The sequence below is a fragment of the Armigeres subalbatus genome, chromosome 3 (assembly GCF_024139115.2).
Source record: "Armigeres subalbatus isolate Guangzhou_Male chromosome 3, GZ_Asu_2, whole genome shotgun sequence".
Classification (NCBI taxonomy): domain Eukaryota; kingdom Metazoa; phylum Arthropoda; class Insecta; order Diptera; family Culicidae; genus Armigeres; species Armigeres subalbatus.
The window spans coordinates 290,254,849-290,276,044 of record NC_085141.1 but is presented as its reverse complement, the minus strand read 5'-3'; the positions used below and the strand labels follow the sequence as shown (position 1 = coordinate 290,276,044).

General features: G+C 39.8%; 2 protein-coding genes across 4 annotated transcripts in view; one reads left to right on the top strand and one right to left on the bottom strand.

Annotated features, from left to right (window-relative positions):
• Window positions 1-13,552, bottom strand: part of LOC134224784 (clustered mitochondria protein homolog) — a 43,441-nt gene extending 29,889 nt beyond the window's left edge. The window contains exon 1 of the mRNA XM_062704348.1: window positions 12,866-13,552. Coding sequence (XP_062560332.1) covers window positions 12,866-12,956 — 91 coding nt within the window. The 5' untranslated portion in view covers window positions 12,957-13,552. The remainder of the gene's footprint in view (window positions 1-12,865) is intronic.
• Window positions 13,553-18,036: 4,484 nt separating this feature from the next.
• Window positions 18,037-19,338, top strand: LOC134224798 (PRKR-interacting protein 1 homolog). Of its 3 annotated transcripts, none has more exons than XM_062704386.1 (3): window positions 18,037-18,078; window positions 18,296-18,423; window positions 18,479-19,338. In XM_062704386.1, exons 2-3 carry the CDS (start codon window positions 18,307-18,309, stop codon window positions 19,061-19,063), a joined length of 702 nt encoding a protein of 233 aa, XP_062560370.1. In that variant the 5' UTR covers window positions 18,037-18,078; window positions 18,296-18,306; the 3' UTR covers window positions 19,064-19,338. The 3 variants fall into 3 exon arrangements, with proteins under 3 accessions (XP_062560370.1, XP_062560371.1, XP_062560369.1); XM_062704387.1 differs by having other exon boundaries at window positions 18,054-18,072; XM_062704385.1 differs by having other exon boundaries at window positions 18,057-18,102; window positions 18,257-18,423.
• Window positions 19,339-21,196: the final 1,858 nt, after the last annotated feature.

The window sequence follows — 21,196 nt, the reverse complement described above, 5'->3', positions numbered from 1 at the left end:
TGTGCTTTACTTCCTTTGTAATAAGACAAATAGAAAGTGGCCATCAGGTGGATGCAATCTATACAGATCTTTCTGCTGAATTTAACAAAATGAATCACCAAATTGCCATAGCAAAATTTGACAAATTAGACATAAATAACGTTCTGCTCAGGTGGCTAAAATCCTATTTATCAAGTCGTAGTATGGCGGTGAAAATTGTAGATCACATTTCCTCACCGTTTGCAATCCAAGCCGTCGTTCAACGGCGTTCCTATATATGAATGCCGTTAACTTGGTTTTGAAATGTCTAAAGAATAGAGGCAATAAACTATAGATGAAGATTGTCGCTGTTGTCACTGGCAAAACATCTTTGGCTGGCGAGGATAGGGCACTAAATGTCAACAAAGGAAAAATCAGTACGTTTTGACAGATAGATACCCAACATGTTTGGGGACGATAACAAAGGGAACTGCAGCGACAATCATCCTCTATAGTTTATTACATCTATTGTCTAAAGTTATCTAAAGTTATTGGGGCCGTCTATAGCCGTGCGGTAAGACGTTCGGCTACAAAGCAATACCATGCTGAGGGTGGCTGGGTTCGATTCCCGGTACCGGTATAGGTAATTTTCGGATTGGAAATTGTCTCGACTTCCCTGGGCATTAGACCTCTTCATGTTTTCAAAAAGTATCAAAAATTCAATCGGTCAGCACAGCATCACAATTCTTGTGCTAAAATAAGTCTCCTGTCAAAATTTTAGCTAATTCGGAAAAAAATTCGAGGTGGCTCAAGTCAATTTAGTGTTTTTGGGCTATTTTCAATTTTGGAAAAAATCTAACAAGAGATATAAACGTCGAAAACTATCGCAACAACCTCTATACGGAAGCTTTTGGTGTGCTCTACAAGTCTTGTGAACATTGCCATTCGTTTCGTTCACGTTTTGTCCATGTTAAAGTGATTTCCAAGCTTTTAAGTGCATAAAAATACTATTTCCCCCAAAAGTCGTTGATCTACAAAACTCTTGAGTTTATGACAAATGATTGTTAATTTATTATATTATTATTCCTCCGGAGCGCTCCGGTTTCGTCAACTTCGTTTTCACCCTCGTCAGTCAGAATGTCATCTTGTTGAGCCACGAGTGGCTGATTGGTTTGAACAGACCGCACCGGGTGGTGCACGTCTTCCTTGTCTTGATCCTCGAACTCGTACGGAACAACAACCAATGGAGCTTCATCACGGATCTCGGTGGCAAATGGAAGACTGCTCTCATCAAACTTCACATCTCTGGCAAGGAATAACAGTCTCTTCTCTTTATCCCACAGGCGGTATGCATTCGGCGCGTAGCCGATCATCACAGCAGGCTTGCTTTTTGGCTCAAGTTTTCTCCTCTGTGTCGCTGACAGCCAAGCAAATGCTTTGCATCCGAAGACACGCAATTTCTTCAGATCCGGTTTGTAACCAGTCCACATTTCGGCAGGAGTCTTCCAGCCAGATATCGCATTGGTTGGACTTCTATTCGTCAGGTACACCGCCGCTAGGACCGCTTAATTCCATAGAGTCTTCGGAACTTGGGCTTCAATAAGCATCGCACGCACCTTTTCGACTATTGTCCGATTGAACCGTTCGGACACCCCATTTTGCTGTGGTGTGTAGGTTGCGGTTGGCTCGATCTGGATCCCCTTGGAAACGTAGAACGCACGCTGATCTTTGGAGCAGTACTCACTCCCTTGATCGACAGTCAGCTTCGAAATCGAGTGCTCCAGAGCAGCACTAGCCATGGCCTCGTATTCCTTGAATTTTTGGAACACCTCGGACTTCTTCTTGATGGAATAAGCTACTGCGAAGTGCGTGTAATCATCAATAAAGGTGACGAAGTACCGAGAACTATCCCAAGCCGCTGGTGTGATGGGACCGCACACATCGGAGTGCACTCGCTCTAGAGGTCTTGCAGCACGAGCTCTAGTACCCGTGAATGGTTCTCGGCACTGCTTTCCGAGAACACAAATATCACAGAAATCCAATTTACCTGGCTCCTCGGGAATACCTGTTACCATTCCGTGCTTAACGAGTGCTTGCATGTTCCTTTCTCCCAAATGGCCAAGTCGACGGTGCCGTTACCGTTCGGTTAGTGCGGTTACCGTTCGCAGCTCCACACATGTTGGCCGCCACAGTATCGAGTATCGACAAACAGATCGAGCTCGTAAAAATCGCCCCGCATGGGACATCTTGCAATCAGCTCTCCTTCGTGCTTCAAGATTGCTTCCGTCTTCGAAAACGTTCAGGTCCGCTTTTGCTATCTTCTTCACAGACAGGAGATCTGGTACGTAGAGGACATCCTTCAGGCTGATTTAATTGCCTTCTTTGTTGACGCCCTTAATCGTGCCTCGGTGCCAGCATGCTTAGCATGCTGGACATCAACATATGCCGCCATAACCTCCAAACAAGATATTTTAGTCACAAGATAAACACTGTCGTTGCTGTCCGAAACATCTTTTGCTGGCAAGGATAGGGAATCTAAATGTCAATGAAGGAAACATACAAAAGATATTTTAGTTACTAGATAAACATTGTCGCTGTCGTCGCTGTCCGGAACATCTTTTGCTGGCGGGGATAGGGGAGCTAAATGTCAAAGAAGGAAAATTCATACGTTTTGACAGGTATGTACCACACATGTTTCGGACAGCAGAACAAAGGGAACCGAAGCGACAATCTTTATCTAGTAACAAAAATATCTTTTAAACATACATATGATTTGACAGTTAGGTACCACACATGTTTCGGACAGCAAAACAAAGGGAACCGGAGCGACAATCTTTATCTGGTAACTAAAATATCTTTTCTCCGAATGCACTCGCTCTTTAATCTTCCTGCATCCAGAACCAATTATGGGCTACACAAGCGCATACGAAGCATGTCTCGTCTATTCAATAGATGGACAAAACATTTAAAATGACGTGTTTTATGTCAATCTTGACAATACTAATGTAGGGTAAATCACTACTTGGGCCTATGGACCCCATTCCCGGCTCACTGCACAGAAAGCTAATGATTTATACTGTTTAGTAGCCGTAGGTTTATGATTGATCATTTTAAAAAAGTCTCCTATTTATCTCGCACAATACAAAATATTTTTCAACCATTTATTTCACTCCTAATCGATCCAATTATAGAAAATAAAAATGTAGATTTCAAACTTTTGCTCTTCGCTGCAATACCACTGAGCCGGAGTGATTCTTTCCACTTTTACAAAACGGTATCATCAAATAAACACCTACCTGAAAATCGTCACAGTGCTCGATACAACCATTGCTTTAGGCTGTTTATCACCACACAATAATGCTAAACTCACGCACTTCAATCTTTTGTAATTGTTCGTATCACTAGATTTTATATAAACATATTGGAATACATTTAAAAATGTATCCTCAAACCGAACAAAAAATCACCTCGGCCCAAGAACTTCTAGCTGTACAGTGCTGCCAAAAGGCCATAAGTCTTATTTTAGTATGAAGATAATCCTTCATCGTTAATAGGAAAACTGTCTAATACGTTGACGCTATCATGTTATTTACAATTCTCTCGATTTCAAAAGGTGGAAAAGATATTGTTTTTAAGTGTTTGGAAGAAATTTGGATGAGTAAATATATCTTCTCAACCAAATAAAAATGATTATGAATAATACCATCTGGCATCTTGTTGTCGTGGAACGTGCATATTTTTGTTTACGTCGCATTTTCTACCGTCCGGAAAGAGAGAATGAGAGTAACATGTTGAGAGATTGAGTAAAATATTGCGTATGCCGAGGAGATTTGGGGTATGCCGGATAAGCAATCGCCTAGGACTGAAATGAGTGCTGCACCATGTTAATTTAAATCAAATAAAAGCTTTTTCAAGCGGTGTTTAGCAAGAATAACTATTTTTGAAGCAGAGGTGAACCCTGTTATAATCGATTAAATGGGTTAAACCCTTTCAGAGATGAAACGATATTTGAGAAGCGAGAGAGTAAAAACGATAAATTACGATGTTCGGTTTCCTTCAATAAATGCTCACTGAAGTCGTTCTCTTATACCTTGAACGCCAACTTGAGTAGACGTGTTTTTAATTATCAGGATTTAAGAAACCCCATTTTGGATATACTTTAAGTGGACGACGAGTGAAAACCGATTAAATTATTTGTGGAATTGTTGGATCCAATTGTGAACAAGAGAAACTAATCTATTTCGTAGCGGCTAGTGAAAACTGGAAGCGTGCATAGGAGGGCCGTGTAGCGAAAAATTTTAACATTCAGTGTTCCAACAAGTGGAATGAAAAAAATCTGTAAACGGATGAAATTGTAGTTTAAACAACTAGCTGTCCCAGGTGAAAGTAAAAAAAATTAGTGGAAAAAAGTAAAACGGGAAACTAAGTTATATAGAAACTGTACCACATGGTTTGTGGGAAGAAACGTGGCCATTGAAGTTGCATTATCCCACTTGGTCCGCCATTTTGAAGGTGTAGAAGTGGGGTCGAAGAGATTTTGAATAAGTATTTTGGAAGAAGCAGTGAGAGTGAGTGGTTGGAAGCAACGGTGAGTTGTATAAAACAATAAGTGTAGCGATTAGCGAAGAATATAGCGAAAATAACTCAGTGGTGTTAGTAACAGAAACAAGCGAACGGTGATTAAGTTTAACAAAAGAGCGAGAACATAGAAAGAAAATAAAAGAGTGGAAGAAGAAGAGTCGGTGAAAAGAGAGAGTACAGTCGACGTGTGACAACCGCCGGCGAGGCCGACACTGGAAAGGGTGAGCGTCGATGAGACGAGAGTCGAAGAGAGTTGAGTGAACGAAAGTAAAGCGAGCATCAGTGAGACGAACACTGGTGAGACGAGCACTGGTGAGACAAGCACTGGTGAGACGAACATCGTGAGGTAATCTTCAACCGATTCGATTACAAGATACACGAGATAGTAAGAAACTGAGATCAAGTAAGTCATTTTGAGCCATTCTATTTCAATCAGGTGTTTACAATCGGATATTTTTCATCAGCATGTCTGCGTTAATCGGAAGCATTGACCATTATGTGCGTGGTTCAAGCTTTGCTAACTATATGAAACGAATAAATATTCTATACCAGTTGAATAATGTTGCAGACAATATCAAAAATTATATTTTTAGCGTTGAGTGGGTCGGTTATATTCGATGAAATAGAACTTATTTGCAGGGGTTGAAATAGCAGAAATTGATTATGCTGATATGATTGGTAAACTAAAAGAAAGACTAGACAAAGTGCAACCCAACATGATGCATAGGCATAAATTTCATGCTCGTGTACAGGGCATTGATGAGCCTGCCGAAAACTATGTGTTAGCTTTGAAATTACTAGCTAGTCATTGTGGTTTTGGCGCACACAGAGATGAGGCAATCAAGGATAAAATAGTTTTTGGATTGAGAGATCAGGACCTGAAACATAAGCTGTTGATGAAAGATGATATGACATTAGAAGAAGTTGAGCAGATGGTTATTCGGACTGAGTTAGCTAAGTGCCGCGCAAAAGAATTAATTGAACGGGACGAGTATCCGAAGGAGGTGAACTCCGTAAAATATCGTTTAGGATATCAGTCAAATATCAACGATATGAAAAGAGATGGTAGACAAAATGTAAACAATTACAAAAGGCGTTTTCGTAGTAGAAGTAGAAGCTCGAGTAGAGAAGGTGAACGTATGCGATATAATCATAACCGTTATGATTATTACAAACGGCAACGCGATGAATATCAGCCGGAACTAGCTATTCAGGTCGAAGTGGATATCAAGGCGAAAACCCTCATCATAACGTGATTTGCAATTTTTGTAAATTAAGAGGTCATATAAAGCGCAACTGTTACAAATTGAAAAATCGTAAAAACGTGAATTTTGTAAAAGAAGCACCGGTAGAAATCAACAGCTACGATTTCAAGCGATTACAGATAAGAGATTCAGACGATGAAGATGATTATCCTTGCATGATGATTGCAAGCAGTCGTTTTAGCGAGCCATGTATTGTAAAGGTGTCTGTAGAAGGAGTTGAACTTAATATGGAAATAGATTGTGGTGCCGCAGTTACAGTTATTAGTTTAGCAGTATATAGAACGTATTTTTCTCACATTAAAGTTTCTAAATGCAACAGTCGTTTGATGGTGGTAGATGGGCAGCAGTTATCCATTTTCGGTGAAATATCAGTTAAAGTAATGGTTAATCACACTCAGCATCAAGTAAACTTAATCATACTTGATTGTACAAGGCGTTTTGTCCCGCTATTCGGCAGAAATTGGATAGATGTTTTTTATCCTAGCTGGAGAAAAACTTTTGGAAATTTTACACAAATCAACGCAACGAGTAAAGATGCAGAAAATATTTCGAAAATCGATGTGGGTAATATTGAATCAGACATACAATCACGATTTCCAAAAGTTTTTGACGGTGATTTTTCATATCCAATCACAGGATTTGAAGCTGACCTTGTCCTGAGAGAGGATAGACCTATATTTAGGAAAGCCTACGATGTGCCGTTCAAATTAAGGGAAAAAGTTGTTGACCATTTGGATTCACTAGAAAAGCAGAATGTTATTACACCGATACAGGTTAGTGAATGGGCGTCTCCTGTTGTTATTGTTCCTAAGAAAGATAATGAGATAAGAATGGTAATTGACTGTAAAGTCTCAATTAATAAACAAATTATTCCCAACACTTACCCGCTGCCGCTAGCGCAGGACATATTTGCGTCTTTAGCCGGTTGCAAGTGGTTTTGTTGCCTTGATTTAGCGGGAGCGTACACTCAGCTCAAACTTTCAGAAAGATCAAAGCAATTTGTTGTAATAAATACAATCAAGGGACTTTATACTTATAACCGTTTGCCGCAGGGTGCATCGTCTAGTGCCGCCATTTTTCAGAAAGTGATGGATCAAATTTTAATTGGGTTAAAACATGTACGTTGCTATTTAGATGATGTGCTGATAGCGGGAGAGACTATAGAAGAATGTTTATCAAATTTGTATATGGTTCTTGAACGGTTGCAAAAGCTAATTTGAAAGTGAATTTAAAAAAATGTAAATTTTTCGTAAACTCTCTTGTTTATCTCGGGCATTTGGTTACTGAAAAAGGACTTCTTCCTTCACCAGAAAAGTTATCAACTATTGAAAAAGCAAAAGTTCCCACAGACACTACTGAGCTCAAGGCATTTTTAGGGTTGATCAATTTTTATGGTAAATTTGTCCCTCACTTGTCTGCTAAATTGAGTTGTTTATATGCCTTGTTACAAAAGAACGCAAAATTTGTATGGAGCGAAAAATGTCAGCAAACTTTCGAAGAAAGCAAAAACGCTTTATTGACTGCAAATTTTCTTGAATATTATGACCCTGCAAAACCAATCATTGTGGTATCTGATGCATGTAGCTATGGTTTGGGAGGAGTCATAGCTCACATGATTGATGGTAAGGAAAAACCAATAAGTTTCACATCCTTTTCGTTGAACTCCGCACAAAGAACATACCCTATTTTGCATTTGGAGGCATTGGCGCTAGTATGCACTGTAAAAAATTCCACAAATTTCTTTTCGGGCAAAATTTACGATTTATACGGACCATAAGCCGCTTTTAGGCATTTTGGAAAAAGATGGCAAACATTCGCTATGTGTAACAAGATTACAAAGATATGTAATGGAAATGTCAATATACGAGTTTGATATATGCTACAGGCCTTCTTCCAAAATGGGAAACGCGGATTTCTGCTCAAGATTCCCATTGGCTCAAAATGTTCCTAAAAAGCTGGATAGCGGATGTATCAAAAGTATAAATTATTTCGGCGAATTCCCTCTGGACTACTCATTAATCGCGAGGCAAACCAAGACAGATACATTTCTTTCAAAAGTGGCAGATCATATTGAGAATGGCTGGCCTAGAAAAGTAGAAAAGGAGTGGCGCCAAATATTTTCATTGCGTTGTGATTTAGAGGTAGTAGAAGGTTGTGTAATGTACCAGGATCGAGTATTTGTACCTAATTCTCTTAGAAAGGATATTTTGAAATTGCTTCACTCTAACCACAACGGTATTATTAAAATGAAACAGATAGCTCGACGATCCCTCTTTTGGTTTGATTTAAACAAGGATATAGAGCAGTTTATAAAACATTGCGAACCATGCATAAAAATGTCGGTTGTTCCAAAACCGGTTTGTAGTACTTCGTGGATTCCTACAAATCGTCCATTTAGTCGCATTCACGCTGATTTCTTTTTTCTCCAATCAAAAGTTTATTTGTTAGTTGTAGATAGCCACACAAAATGGCTTGAAGTGGAGATAATGAAATACGGAACGGATGCGAATAAGGTTATTAAGAAGTTCACTGTTATTTTCTCTAGATTTGGACTACCAGACGTTCTAGTGACAGATGGAGGGCCACCATTCAATTCTAGTCATTTTGTTGCATTTATGGAACGTCAAGGAATAAGGGTTATGAAGAGTCCTCCGTACAATCCGAGTAGCAACGGACAAGCGGAGCGAATGGTTCGACTAGTAAAAGATGTATTGAAAAATTTCTTTTAGATCCTATGACGAAATCACTTGATGATGATGATAGATTAACATATTTTTAGCAAATTATAGAAACACTTGTTCTACATCTGATGAAAGATTTCCATCAGAAAAGTTGTTGAGCTATAGACCAAAACTTTAGTTGACCTTTTACACCCCAGACGTAGTTATAAAGAAAGTTTAGTTTTGAAAGATTCATCCGCTGTGGATACACCTAACAGAGCAGAAATTTTACCTAATAATGAAAAGAATAAATTTTATAGCTACGCGTCTCAAGATCCATTTCTCAATTTAGCGCTGGGGGATAAAATTTGGTACAAAAATAATGACAAGCATGCAATTGAGAGATGGGTGGAGGCGAAATATGTCAAAAGAATATCAACTAATGTGTTTGAAATTTCTTTTGGCAGGCACAATTGCAATGCACATCGAAATCAACTAAAGGTCATGGTTCCACGACAATCCAGGTCGACGATCCGGTTGCCAATACAAAGACAGAAACGACGACGAGCATCAATTGACACTGAGGAAGAGTTTTCGGGTTCCAGAATGAAGAGATCGTTGCTAGGAAGGACTATGCCAAGCAAGGGAAACAAGAGCATACAAGAACTAGCCCATCAGAACGCGAAGCATTTCGCGATCGAAAAGAAGAAAAGTCGATGAAGAAAATTGAAACGTTTGAAAGACCCAGTAGCAATGTGTACAGTCGTAATTTGACATTGAGTCCTGGGATACGCATTAAATTATATAAGAAAAAGTAAAATTTAAGATTATCAACAATTACGATTTTGTATAAGTTTAAGGATTAAATAATTTCAAACTCAATAAGGAAATGTAAATTTTGTCAGACAATTGACGTTCTAAGTCTATAACAAATTCATTCTGAAGTATGTTAAGTAGTGAATTCGAAAATGAGTATTTTTAATGTTATTAAAATTGATAATGAATTTATGTCAGTTCTAAAGGAAAAAGGATTGTTATAATCGATTAAATGGGTTAAACCCTTTCAGAGATGAAACGATATTTGAGAAGCGAGAGAGTAAAAACGATAAATTACGATGTTCGGTTTCCTTCAATAAATGCTCACTGAAGTCGTTCTCTTATACCTTGAACGCCAACTTGAGTAGACGTGTTTTTAATTATCAGGATTTAAGAAACCCCATTTTGGATATACTTTAAACCCCATCGCAATATTACACGGCCCACAAAATTCAGAAAAGTTGCCCCTAGTCATAAATATCAATTAAATAATGCAGTCGTGCGCATGTTAGGCCGGGAATGGGGTGAGAAACCCTATTTAGTTTTAAGTGACCATTTCACCTGTTGACAATAAATAACAGTACAATACAAAAATCCAGTGCATAAAATCTACATTTTACATTAGGGTTCGTAATGCTTACTCAATTTCAGGAACACAGGATGCTACCTCACGAAAATTTTCGGGGAGATATCGTTTTTCGGGAAAGAAAAACAGCCTGGAGAGTGATAACCATTTTTCACTCACTTCGATTGCCGTCAAACGTTGTGTTGCTCTTTTTCTTTCATATTCGAATTTTTTCGTGACATCATCAATGCAAATGGTAGTAGCTTATGTGGAACAAATGACTTAATGATTTCATACAGATAGCGTGGTGGTGTGGCTAGAATAAACGTATCCCTACGGCTATTATTGTTACTATTCTGTGTTTGAATCACGGCGCGGCCCATACAATTTTAATTGTTCTGCGATAATTCTCGCGAAAAGTGAGGGAGAGGCAAAAGCGATGAAACGAAAAAGGATTTTCATCTAATAGGCAAGATTTTCGTTTATTTTCCAAGGCTAATTCTAGAAATGACTGATGTGTGACCCTCAACATAAACAATGAAAAATGATTCTCTCTTGGCCCGGAAAGTGCTTGCTTTGATCTCATTGATACGAAAAGTCCAAATTCTGATTTGAAGTCAGATATTAAAAATAAATGCATCGAGTGTAATAAGATGCGAATCCGTTCAAGTATTTATCATACCAGCATCGCAATGTTTTTTTCCACAAAACATTTTATTTTTCATGCAGTTTTCTGGTGATTGTTGATTCCATTTACTAGGTTTTTGCATTTAAAAGGAATTATCCAATATCTTGTTCCACAATTGAAATCGATTGATTCGCCCATTCCTTTCCGCGGTAGTAGAAAAGAGTCAACATTCAAAATATATTTTTGGTATACTGAAAGATAAAGAGATGAGATCACCAGTGAATAAAAGTGGGGAAGATATAAATGATAAGATACAACTATTCAAAAATATATGTATAATTAATTCAACTAAATGCGCGCTGGATTCAAAATATATTATAAATACTTTGCATTCGGAAGTTTGATTATGATACCATTATCCATTTGATAAACGGTAGCATAATCAGGCGGGGCTTACTGTTAGTGATAGTGACCTCGGAGTGGACATGAAATACCAGGCACTCTGAAATGGGTCACTGGAGCTGCAGTAGAGCTAACACTTTCTAACTCCCGGATTAAATCTGACTGTTTTAACAGACAGCTTTCTTCCATAACATCACTGCCAGACAGTGGGGGTTAGTTTGTACACACACACACACACAGATTGTCAGTACAAAATTGATTTAATCAACCACGATACATGCATGCCGCCAAGGATGTTCTCGATCATTTAGTAATCGGCGTTTTGTCATTTAGTAGTTTGCCAAAAACACATTCCAGATGGTACATTTCAAAATATGTTGTATGGTAAACTTCCATTGCGAAGGTTTTTCTACAACTCTGTCTAACAGTTCGTTCTTTGAATATTACTAATATCGTAGCTAATATCGCTAGTAGCAGTAACTTATATTAAATGATTCAATTATTTTTATCATTCAGTATGAGTTACTACGCCTTAACTCCGTTTATAAACGGAATTCAAATATCGACCTGTTAGGTAGAGTTGTAGAAAAACCTTCGCACTAGATGTTCACCATACAACACATCATAAAATTAAGCCTCCGGAATAAGTTATTGTCAAATTACTAAATGATCGAACGCAGATTACTAAATGACCGATAACATCCTTGCATGCCGCAAGATATTCGTGCCTGCATTGCCGAGCATCTGATCAAAACAAACACGAGTCAATGACGAAGCTATCTACTGAGCGTCGATGCAAGTGATAGTAGAATGAAGAGTTCCGCCCTTGTCGGTAGCACATAGCGAAAAGTTGTCAACTCAGCTTTACCGGTATGGGATGAAAAGCTCAAATAATAGAACCCACTAAGTAGGAGGCGCATCTTGTGGTCCCGGGTTAAGTAAGGTACGAGATCCTTGAAAAAAGGTCTATTCCTCAGACGCGGTTTTACAATCCAACACAGTGAAGTAGGATCTACAGAGCACCTAATATGGTTAAGTAACCTAGCAGACCTGATACTTAAAACTTCTCTAGTGTAGCCAGCAAGGGGTGATGTTTTACAACAATTTGACTAAGAAAACATCAATACAAAAAGCTTATTTTGGATGTTTGCAACATTATAACCGAGGATTCAGAATGCGAAATTGTCTCTTATTTGGTGAACTGCGGTTTCAAAAGCACGATCATATTATGAGAAAAAGTTCTTTCAGTTAGAGTGAAAAACACTCAATCAACCAATAATGTCATTAAGTAGCCGATCATAACTACATATTGATGCCATACAGAGAGCACCATTAAAACCCTCCGTGCCATCAGACAGTCGCGATACTCTCCTATTCTCTCACGCCGCAGGCAGAAGCACCGAAACACTCCTTTCCATACAGACACTTTTCATCACTTCTACCACAGTAATCTTGATTGTAGTTGAGCCGGACTAGCGCCGACAGAAATTATTTTGATTCTTTCATGCTTCTTTGTTTTGTTGTTTTCAGCTAATTATTACATGAGACTGCCCTAAACTGCAATGGTTCAACTTTGTCCTTCCGGTATAGCAACAAAAATGTACTCGATCCGACAGGAACAGTTAAAAGCAGGAGAGCACACTTTTCCCTTAGCTTAACCGCATAGCAGTGAGTTCGGTTCGCCGCGACAACGACAACGACGTCGAGCTACGGGAGGTCATTACGTAACTGATTATATGACTATCCGCCGTGTGCTGCATGTGTTATTCCGTATTCTTGGAACCGTTTCCAGAACACTGAATACCACATGGAGTGCATTCTCCCCGATCCTGAGAGGGGGCGGAAGTTTAACTCAATCACTGCGATTATCGATTAACAAACGAAGAAAGTGCGATAAATTTTTTTGAAGAAATAGATTTGTAGGGAACACCTTCAGGCCAAGAGGGTTGTGATGGCCAATGTTAAAAAGTGTTATGTCCAGATAACTTACCCTTTTTCTTCGGTTCCGGATTAGACGCCGGCCCACCCTTAGCTACTATCGAAGTACTGTCCTTCTCGGCTTTTTCCGATCCTAAAGCCATCGTTTTTGCGCAAAATGAAAATTCTCCACGTTATGATCACGTTATTTACACTTCGGATTCTCACACCTTCCGGACACTCATAAACTTTTCGGGTGCCAACTTCGGAAGCACTGCAAATCCTTATTTTCTTATCCACAGCCCACTATAACTTGCCCTCCTTTGAATGGAGGATTGAACTACCGGAGCGAATATCGCGTGTTGCCAGAACGGAATCGAATCACTTCCTTCACTGCACGACGGGAGAATCCAACTGTGAGACTACACAAGAGTGCAGACGGCAAATGCAAAGCATGAATGGACAACGCGAGACACTCTCAGAAGTCTTTGGACTCTACCCAAAAGACACACTACCACAAGCAGCGGGCGGAAAGCTACTACAAAAGAAAACAACACAATAATTTCGCAATTAATACCGCGGAAGAATAATGCTAAATTTGTTTAGTCGGACTCGCAGAATTCATGTTTCACACCGACGGTAGACTAAACTTAACAGTTTTCCAGAACTGAAGCTGGAAAAATCGGAAAATCACACGCGTTTTTTTCCGGTAGAAAATTATGCAACACGCGGTTCAGAAATCACTGCACCGAAGAACACGATGTAAACAAAAAAACATAATTTCGACTCACATCTCGTATGTTTTGATTGAGTGACAACTGTGCAAAGAAGGTATGCCTGAATAAATAATGAGAATTCTCGCTTAACTTTTCAAAAGGACCTAAGTAACATTTCTTTCATGAATTAATTTGAATAGCGCAATCAAAAGAACAACATGAAAGCTTTCGATTGCGCTATTCAAATTAATTCATGAAAAAAATGTTACTTAGGTCCTTTTGAAAAGTTTAGCGAGAATTCTCGCTTCACATTTGAAGTACAGTGACTATAATAACAGTGTCGTCAAGTGTCAGAATTGGAACAGAATCGTCTGTCAGTTCCATACAAATGCGCGTTCCAAACGAGCAGGAGATCTGTCAAAGTGGCACATGACGTTACTCTTCTTGTAGGACTCTAATTTGAAGAGCCTACATTGCCTATAGGCTATAGTCTACATTGTCTATATATAGACGAATCCAAGTAAAAATATGAAGAAGACACACGACGGTGTTAACTTTGACAGATCCTACACTGAGGAAAATGGACGTATGATTTTCAATCAAATGCCTTATGAAAATTTGCCACAAGGAATCGGTATGAATTTCAATATGTTGCCTTATGAATGACGATTTTCATTTAAAAAAAGTAAAGTGCGGCAGACTGGGTTCGAACCATGGACGTAGGGGTTTTTTTTTTTTACGAGGGAGAATGCATTTACACACTAACCCAGTACACGTGCATTGCAGTTGCCAAACTACCACACGGAAGTGTACTGGAGTGTCGGACTCGACCATACCGGTAATACCGACTAAACTCCCTTGGGCTCCACCATCGTTTCCCCCAGGAACTACCTCGCAGTACTACTTCTGGGGGGATGGCAGTACTAAGCGTACTCGCTCATTATCGCTCACACAGGCACTCGTCCCATGCGAGACTGACTTGGGTGCTCGCACACCATTCACTCCATTTGAGTCTTACTTGAATGCTCTCCCGGGCGCTCCGCTGCCATGCCTCGAGGTGTCAATAGCGGTAACTGCCTGGGCCTACAGATATTACGCTACGACACTCCTGCCTCAGCACGAGCAGATCAATCACACCACTGCCGAAGCAGACCACACGTAATACCGACTAAACTCCCTTGGGCTCCACCATCGTTTCCCCCAGGAACTACCTCCCAGTACTACTTCTGGGGGGATGGCAGTACTAAGCGTACTCGCTCATTATCGCTCACACAGGCACTCGTCCCATGCGAGACTGACTTGGGTGCTCGCACACCATTCACTCCATTTGAGTCTTACTTGAATGCTCTCCCGGGCGCTCCGCTGCCATGCCTCGAGGTGTCAATAGCGGTAACTGCCTGGGCCTACAGATATTACGCTACGACACTCCTGCCTCAGCACGAGCAGATCAATCACACCACTGCCGAAGCAGACCCTGTCGAAGCAGGGACACTCCCCATGCACCACATGTGCACAACTATAGGTGTGTTGGTACAACCCACTGCTACCCTGCCGCCGAAGCAGCTTCTCCAAAGACCATTCGCTCCATGTGACCCTTTTTCGGGTGCTCACTCTATCACTCCACTGCCATGCCTCGAGGTGTCGATAGGTACCTCGACTCCTACCTCGGCATGTGCAGTCCATACTCAGACTTCTGCTGCGCTTCGAGGTGACAATAGCGGCGACACGCTATGACACTCCTGCCTCAGCACAACCAGATCACTCACTCCCTGCCGAAGCAGCTCACGCGCTACCCTACCGAAGTAGGGACACTCCCCAACTCACTCTAACAATCCACTGCCATGCCTCGAGGTGTCGATAGCGGTATGTAGGGACTAATCAACGATACTACGCTACGACACTCCTACCTCAGCATGTGCAGTCCATACTCAGACTTCTGCTGCGCTTCGAGGTGACAATAGCGGTGACGCGCTATGACACTCCTGCCTCAGCACAAACAGATCACTCACTCCCTGCCGAAGCAGCTCACGCGCTACCCTACCGAAGTAGGGACACTCCCCATGCCAATTGGCACTCCCTGGGCTTGTGCTTTTGAAGCGGCACACAGTCGCTTTGATAGAGTCTGATTACGGGCACTTGTGGTTTTTTTGGGAGGGATTTTAGCAGAGCCCACTGCTAAATCCCACCACGCCCTAGGCAGTTCTCCCTGACTCGCAGACAGCTGAGGAGGGGTCGTCAAGCCCTTGGACATGGTCCATGCTGTCCCTGCTGTCCCTGCTGCCCCCGACGTCGGGGTCGGGAGGCTGGTATGTAGACCACACGCCCATCGACGCTTGATTACTCAGGAAGTTAACTGCGTATAAGAATCACTGCTGGTGTAATAATTGGTCGAAGATTCATAAGGCGCCAGTTATGAATTTCGTTAGTCCAGTTCGCTGAGTGTACAGCTCAGCATAGGGAGATCATTTTAAAATGCTTATAATAAATTCTAGACAAAATGTAATTAAAATCTGATTGATGTATGATACGGAAAAAGTTCCGAACTGTATGATAGATACATTTTTGGAAAATTTTCAAAAAATTGAGATAAGCTTTCAGATATGTAATTCAGAACTTTTTCCGCACCGTACATCAATCAGATTTTAATTACATTTTGTCTAGAATTTATTATAAGCATTTTAAAATGATCTCCCTATGCTGAGCTGTAGGATCTGTCAATGTTAACACCGTCGTGTGTCTTCTTCTTATTTTTACTTGGATTCGTCTATCCAAAACATTGAGTAAATGCCATTCAGAGCACCTCCACGGGAGTCCCCATCTGGGGCCCTATCGCTATTTCCGGACCTTATTGTCGGGCCGGCACCAAACCGGACCGCGCGATTGAGCACTCGCGCTGCGACGCGAGTCGCGACAATTTGAAATATTTCATTAGTAGTGCGCATCATGCACGCATGGATGTACTATCATGCGCACTAATCAGAAATGAGTTGCGACGTCTGATAACTGCAGATATTTCATTTTATTGAAAACAAATTTTCGATTTTCTACTATACACGGAATATATAGGGACCCACTTCTACATTGATGGTATCTAAACGTGGATGTAAAATAAGAACGCAACTTAAATTTAACCGTGTGTTTTCAAATTTAGCGCCCCGTACTGGGGTGCTATTTTGTGAAACGTCACTTTGGTATGATATTTTTTCGGAAAATCTGTTGTTTTTTTAACGATTATGTTAAAACATTTTTTAATTTCGAGAAGGTTCGAAAATAAAATTTATTTTAAAAATTTGGTCTCTGGGGGGGGTTTTATGTCCAAAACCACCCCCGTGGCTACGCCACTGGATGGTGATGATGACGAAATGATGATGGTTTGCATGCAAATTTACCAAAACAAAGACCGAGCCGTTCACTTAAAATTTCGATCAGTTGATCGAACCTGTCTCGTAAAATGGCTTATAGGCCTAATCAAAAATTGTTTTTTTTTTCTTAAGGGTCTGTTCAAATATTACGTAACGCAATAGGTGGTGGGGGTTGTTTGATTTTTGTTACGATTTGTTACGCAAATTCGAAATATTGTTACTCGTAACAAAAGATATTTTAGTTACTAGATACAGATTGTCGCTTCGGTTCCCTTTGTTCTGCTGTCCGAAACATGTGTGGTACATACCTGTCAAATCGTATGGGTTTTCCTTCTTTGACATTTAGCTCCCCTATCCTCGCCAGCAAAAGATGTTCCGGACAGCAACGACAGCGACAATCTTTATCTAGTAACTAAAATATCTTTTCTCGTAACAAGTTATTTGCATAGAGAAAAATATTAATTTTGTTTTCAAAAAAAAATTAATATCTTTAAAAACATGAAATATACAATAGAGAATAATTTATTGCACCGTCCTACCAAATGGATCAATCAAGGTAACTCATTTTGCACTCACCGCATCAAAACAACGGCGGCACTGTATACGCATATTTCTATTCGTGTTGTTTTGACAGAACATGTCTACGGTGGCTCGATCTGTTCGTTCCATAGCGGCAGTTTTTGCTTATTGATTGATCCATTAAGATCTTTTTCAAAAAAATAGCATTTGTTACGCGTTACGCTTAGGGGTGGGGGTGGTTCGGAAAATTGTTACGAGGGGGTGGGAGGTTCCTGAAAACAACGTTTTTTTGCGTTACGTAATATTTGAACATAATTCTCGCTTAACTTTTCAAAATGACCTAAGTAACATTTTTTTCATGAATTAATTTGAATAGCGCAATCAACAGAACAACATGAAAGCTTTTGATTGCAGTACTCAAATTAATTCATGAAAAAAATGTTACTTAGGTCCTTTTGAAAAGTTAAGCGTTAAGTTAAAAGTTAATCGAGAATACGGAACATTTCATACGATTAATAGCTATATGTGTAGGCCTTTATCTACTGTTACGCGAGCATTACGAATAAATTTTATTCTCTCCGCGTGTCTCTATATACAACGTCTCTGGGAATACCTTCTTTTGTCTTTGCATGCAAAAGTGCAAAATAAACAACAAACAAAATCTGTTTTCATTTTCCGAAAAAGTATCGGTAGCATTTTTCTCATTTTTCTATGGTCCAATGCACCGAGTTCATCATTGACGTTTGAGACGGGCGCTGTTTACTAAGAATGAATACTTTTCCATTCATCGAGTTCATGCAAGTGTTCATTTTTAGTAAACAGCGCCCGTCTCAAACGTCATTGTGTTCATTCGGTGCATTGGACAATTCGAGTAATGTTCTGATTATTCTTTCCTTGATAATTTAGTTTCCCAAAAAATGGATATTCGGAATGAAGTGAAAATCACCGATAAAGATTTCGAGAAGAAGAAATTCGTCGTTCGCAATGCAGCTGACATACAGCGAGCTAAGCTGGAGAAGCTGATGAAAAATCCGGTAATCCTATTCCAATTGTAATGTAATATTAAATTTAAATGAATTTCATTTCTAGGAAAAACCAGTCATCATTCCCGAATCCCCCCGGGAACGCGATTTCTCCAACGCCATTCCGTCGTTCGTTCGCAATGTGATGGGCTCGAGTGCTGGCGCCGGATCGGGCGAGTTCCATGTCTACCGGCATTTGCGACGGAAGGAATATGCCCGCCAAAAGCATATACAGGAAAAAAGCCGTGCTGAACAGATGGACGATGATTTCCAGCAGAAGCTGGAGCAAAACAAACAGGATGCGGAAGACAGAACAGCGAAAAAACGGGCCAAACGGCAAAAGAAGAAAGCGAAACAGAAGGCCAATCGCGGAAAGAAACCCCGCAAAGAGGAACAATCAGACAAAAGTGAGGAGAGTGATGAGGAAGAGGATGAAATGCAGGATGACGAGAAGCCCGGAAATGATTCTGGGTACCAGATAGGTGAAAAAGACAAGGCAGAAATTTCTGATATTGGAGAGTCATCGAATCAGCAAATCCATCAAACAGCTAGATCAAGCGAGCAGGATGTCATTGATAAAGATGAATGTTTAAAAGATTCTAGTAGAGAAGATAGTGGTGACGACGATTCAACAAAACCTCAAATAGATTAATTATATAATAAACATTAATAATTTGTCATTGTAATTTTATTGAGTACGATATCTTATTGGTTTTAGGGCAAGGAAGCGAAGTTGTAGCAAACCAAACCAATTAGCGTTTATCTCTTTATCTATTCAATTACATCGCCTATTTATTTTGATATTTTGTAGAAGATATTTTGTATTTAGTTACTTATATAATTACATACAGCGATTCCATAAAATACCGATATAGTAAGTCACAAGATATCATAAAAATTGGTAGTTTTGTTCCTCTTCACAAAATATTAGACATGTTTTTTTTTATTTATCTATTAGAGAGACTATTTTCATGCTATGGTGGTTCCAAAAATCATACAGGGTGTAGAATAAAAATTTCCAAATTCGAGACCGTCACGAACTTGGGCGAGATTCAAACGAGATAATAGATCCTTTATCTTTCGATGGATTTTCGAGATTTTGCTATCGATCGAATCGGAAACTCTTTTCAAGCCTTGGCGGAGACGAGCCAGCCTCGGGCTGCAAGTCTCTGAAATAAAGACAAAAAAAAATTTCAAGCCTATTTTTTGACCCTTCTTCGGAAGTGTCTATAATTTCGCTTTGTATGCGTTACACAGGCCTGTTACGTATTAATCTATCAATAAATCTCTTGAATTATGAGATTAAATGTATGGTATTGGGAACAAATTCACTTTAATATTGAAAATATGATTATAACAAATGATATGATATGGAAATATGCTTATTTTTCTGATTTGTTTTCAAGAAACAATTGATTTTAATTGAAAAGCATGTACCAAATAATCTTCTCAGAAAAGCAAAAACGTAAAAATTTAAAGGGATTTCAAAAATTTCGTCAGTGGAAGCTAGATAGCAAATGCGAGTACGTTTTGAGACACTAATAGACCACGTATATGTATGTATGTGTACATATGTGTGCAAATTCTGAAATTTACTAACATACAAATCTCACTCATTTTTAAGGTAGGGGAAATGACGGCTTTGGTAGGTTTTGTTCTATTATTGTCAGGGGGGTTTTTTATAACCAATTATGCTCAAATTTGGCATGAACATTCTTTGCATATCAAAGAATATTGTGGTTGAATTTCATAAAATTCCCACTGAACCCCCCTGACAATAATAGAACAAAACCTACCAAAGCCGTAATTTCCCCTATTAAACAAGATTAGTATTACAAATTTGGGCATCAATTCCGGTTCGTTCAGATCAATGACTGATTTAGTTAGTTCTGGATTAAATAATTGGGCTTATTCTACGAGTGGAGTGACGCGAGATTGCTCGAATGACGTGAGAAGAGTCGTATAGCCCCATTTGAATAACATGGTCACATCACGTGAGAATTGCCAAAATCGACTCACCTCACGTCACTCGACTCGTAGAATAAGCCCAAATATCGAGGTCACTGGAAATTACGAGTACATATATGTACATGCTACCAGCGTTACGATAGTCACTAACCATGTTACAATAGCTATTTAATCTTACGAGCGCCTGATAGATAGACAACATGACGTACAGTGCGTATTCGTCCATTTTGGTGTCACTCAAGCCATGAAATCCGCCTTTTGGTAGGCAATTAATTTGTCACTTTATACGTTCAATCGCCGTGGGAAGTTGAGTACCTACTTTTATCTCGTTTTAAATACTGGAGTCTGGCAATATTTCCTTACGACAAACGAAGGGTCGGGGCCCTCCTTAGCCGTGCGGTAAGACGCGCGGCTACAAAGCAAGACCATGCTGAGGGTGACTGGGCTCGATTCCCGGTGCCGGTCTAGGCAATTTTTGGATTGGAAATTGTCTCGACTTCCCTGGGCATAAAAGTATCATAGAACTAGAGCATTGACAGCAGTCGAAAGTAAAAGAGTAGTATTTATGAAAAAGTGCTACAGATGCTGGACATGTTTGTGTCAATGTTTCTGATTATAAAGTTGCGCAAAGAGGAGCATCTTACACTCATTCTGTATGATTATGTTGGCAACTTTCATTTTTGTTCAACCCTTCAAGTGACTTCACAATTTTTCATCCGATAACCAAGTCACCCACAGAGTACAAACACGTGAGTTTCCTGTTGCTACTTTATTGGGGGGTGTATTGGATAGTTTTGAAGCTGTTTCTAGAACAAAT

Excerpts from the sequence above, each read along its gene's own strand:
- LOC134224798 (XM_062704386.1), top strand. The coding sequence starts at position 18,307 with ATGGATATTCGGAATGAAGTGAAAATCACCGATAAAGATTTCGAGAAG. Across the intron at positions 18,424-18,478 it reads AGAAGCTGATGAAAAATCCG|GAAAAACCAGTCATCATTCC; the intron begins GTAATCCTATTC and ends TTTCATTTCTAG.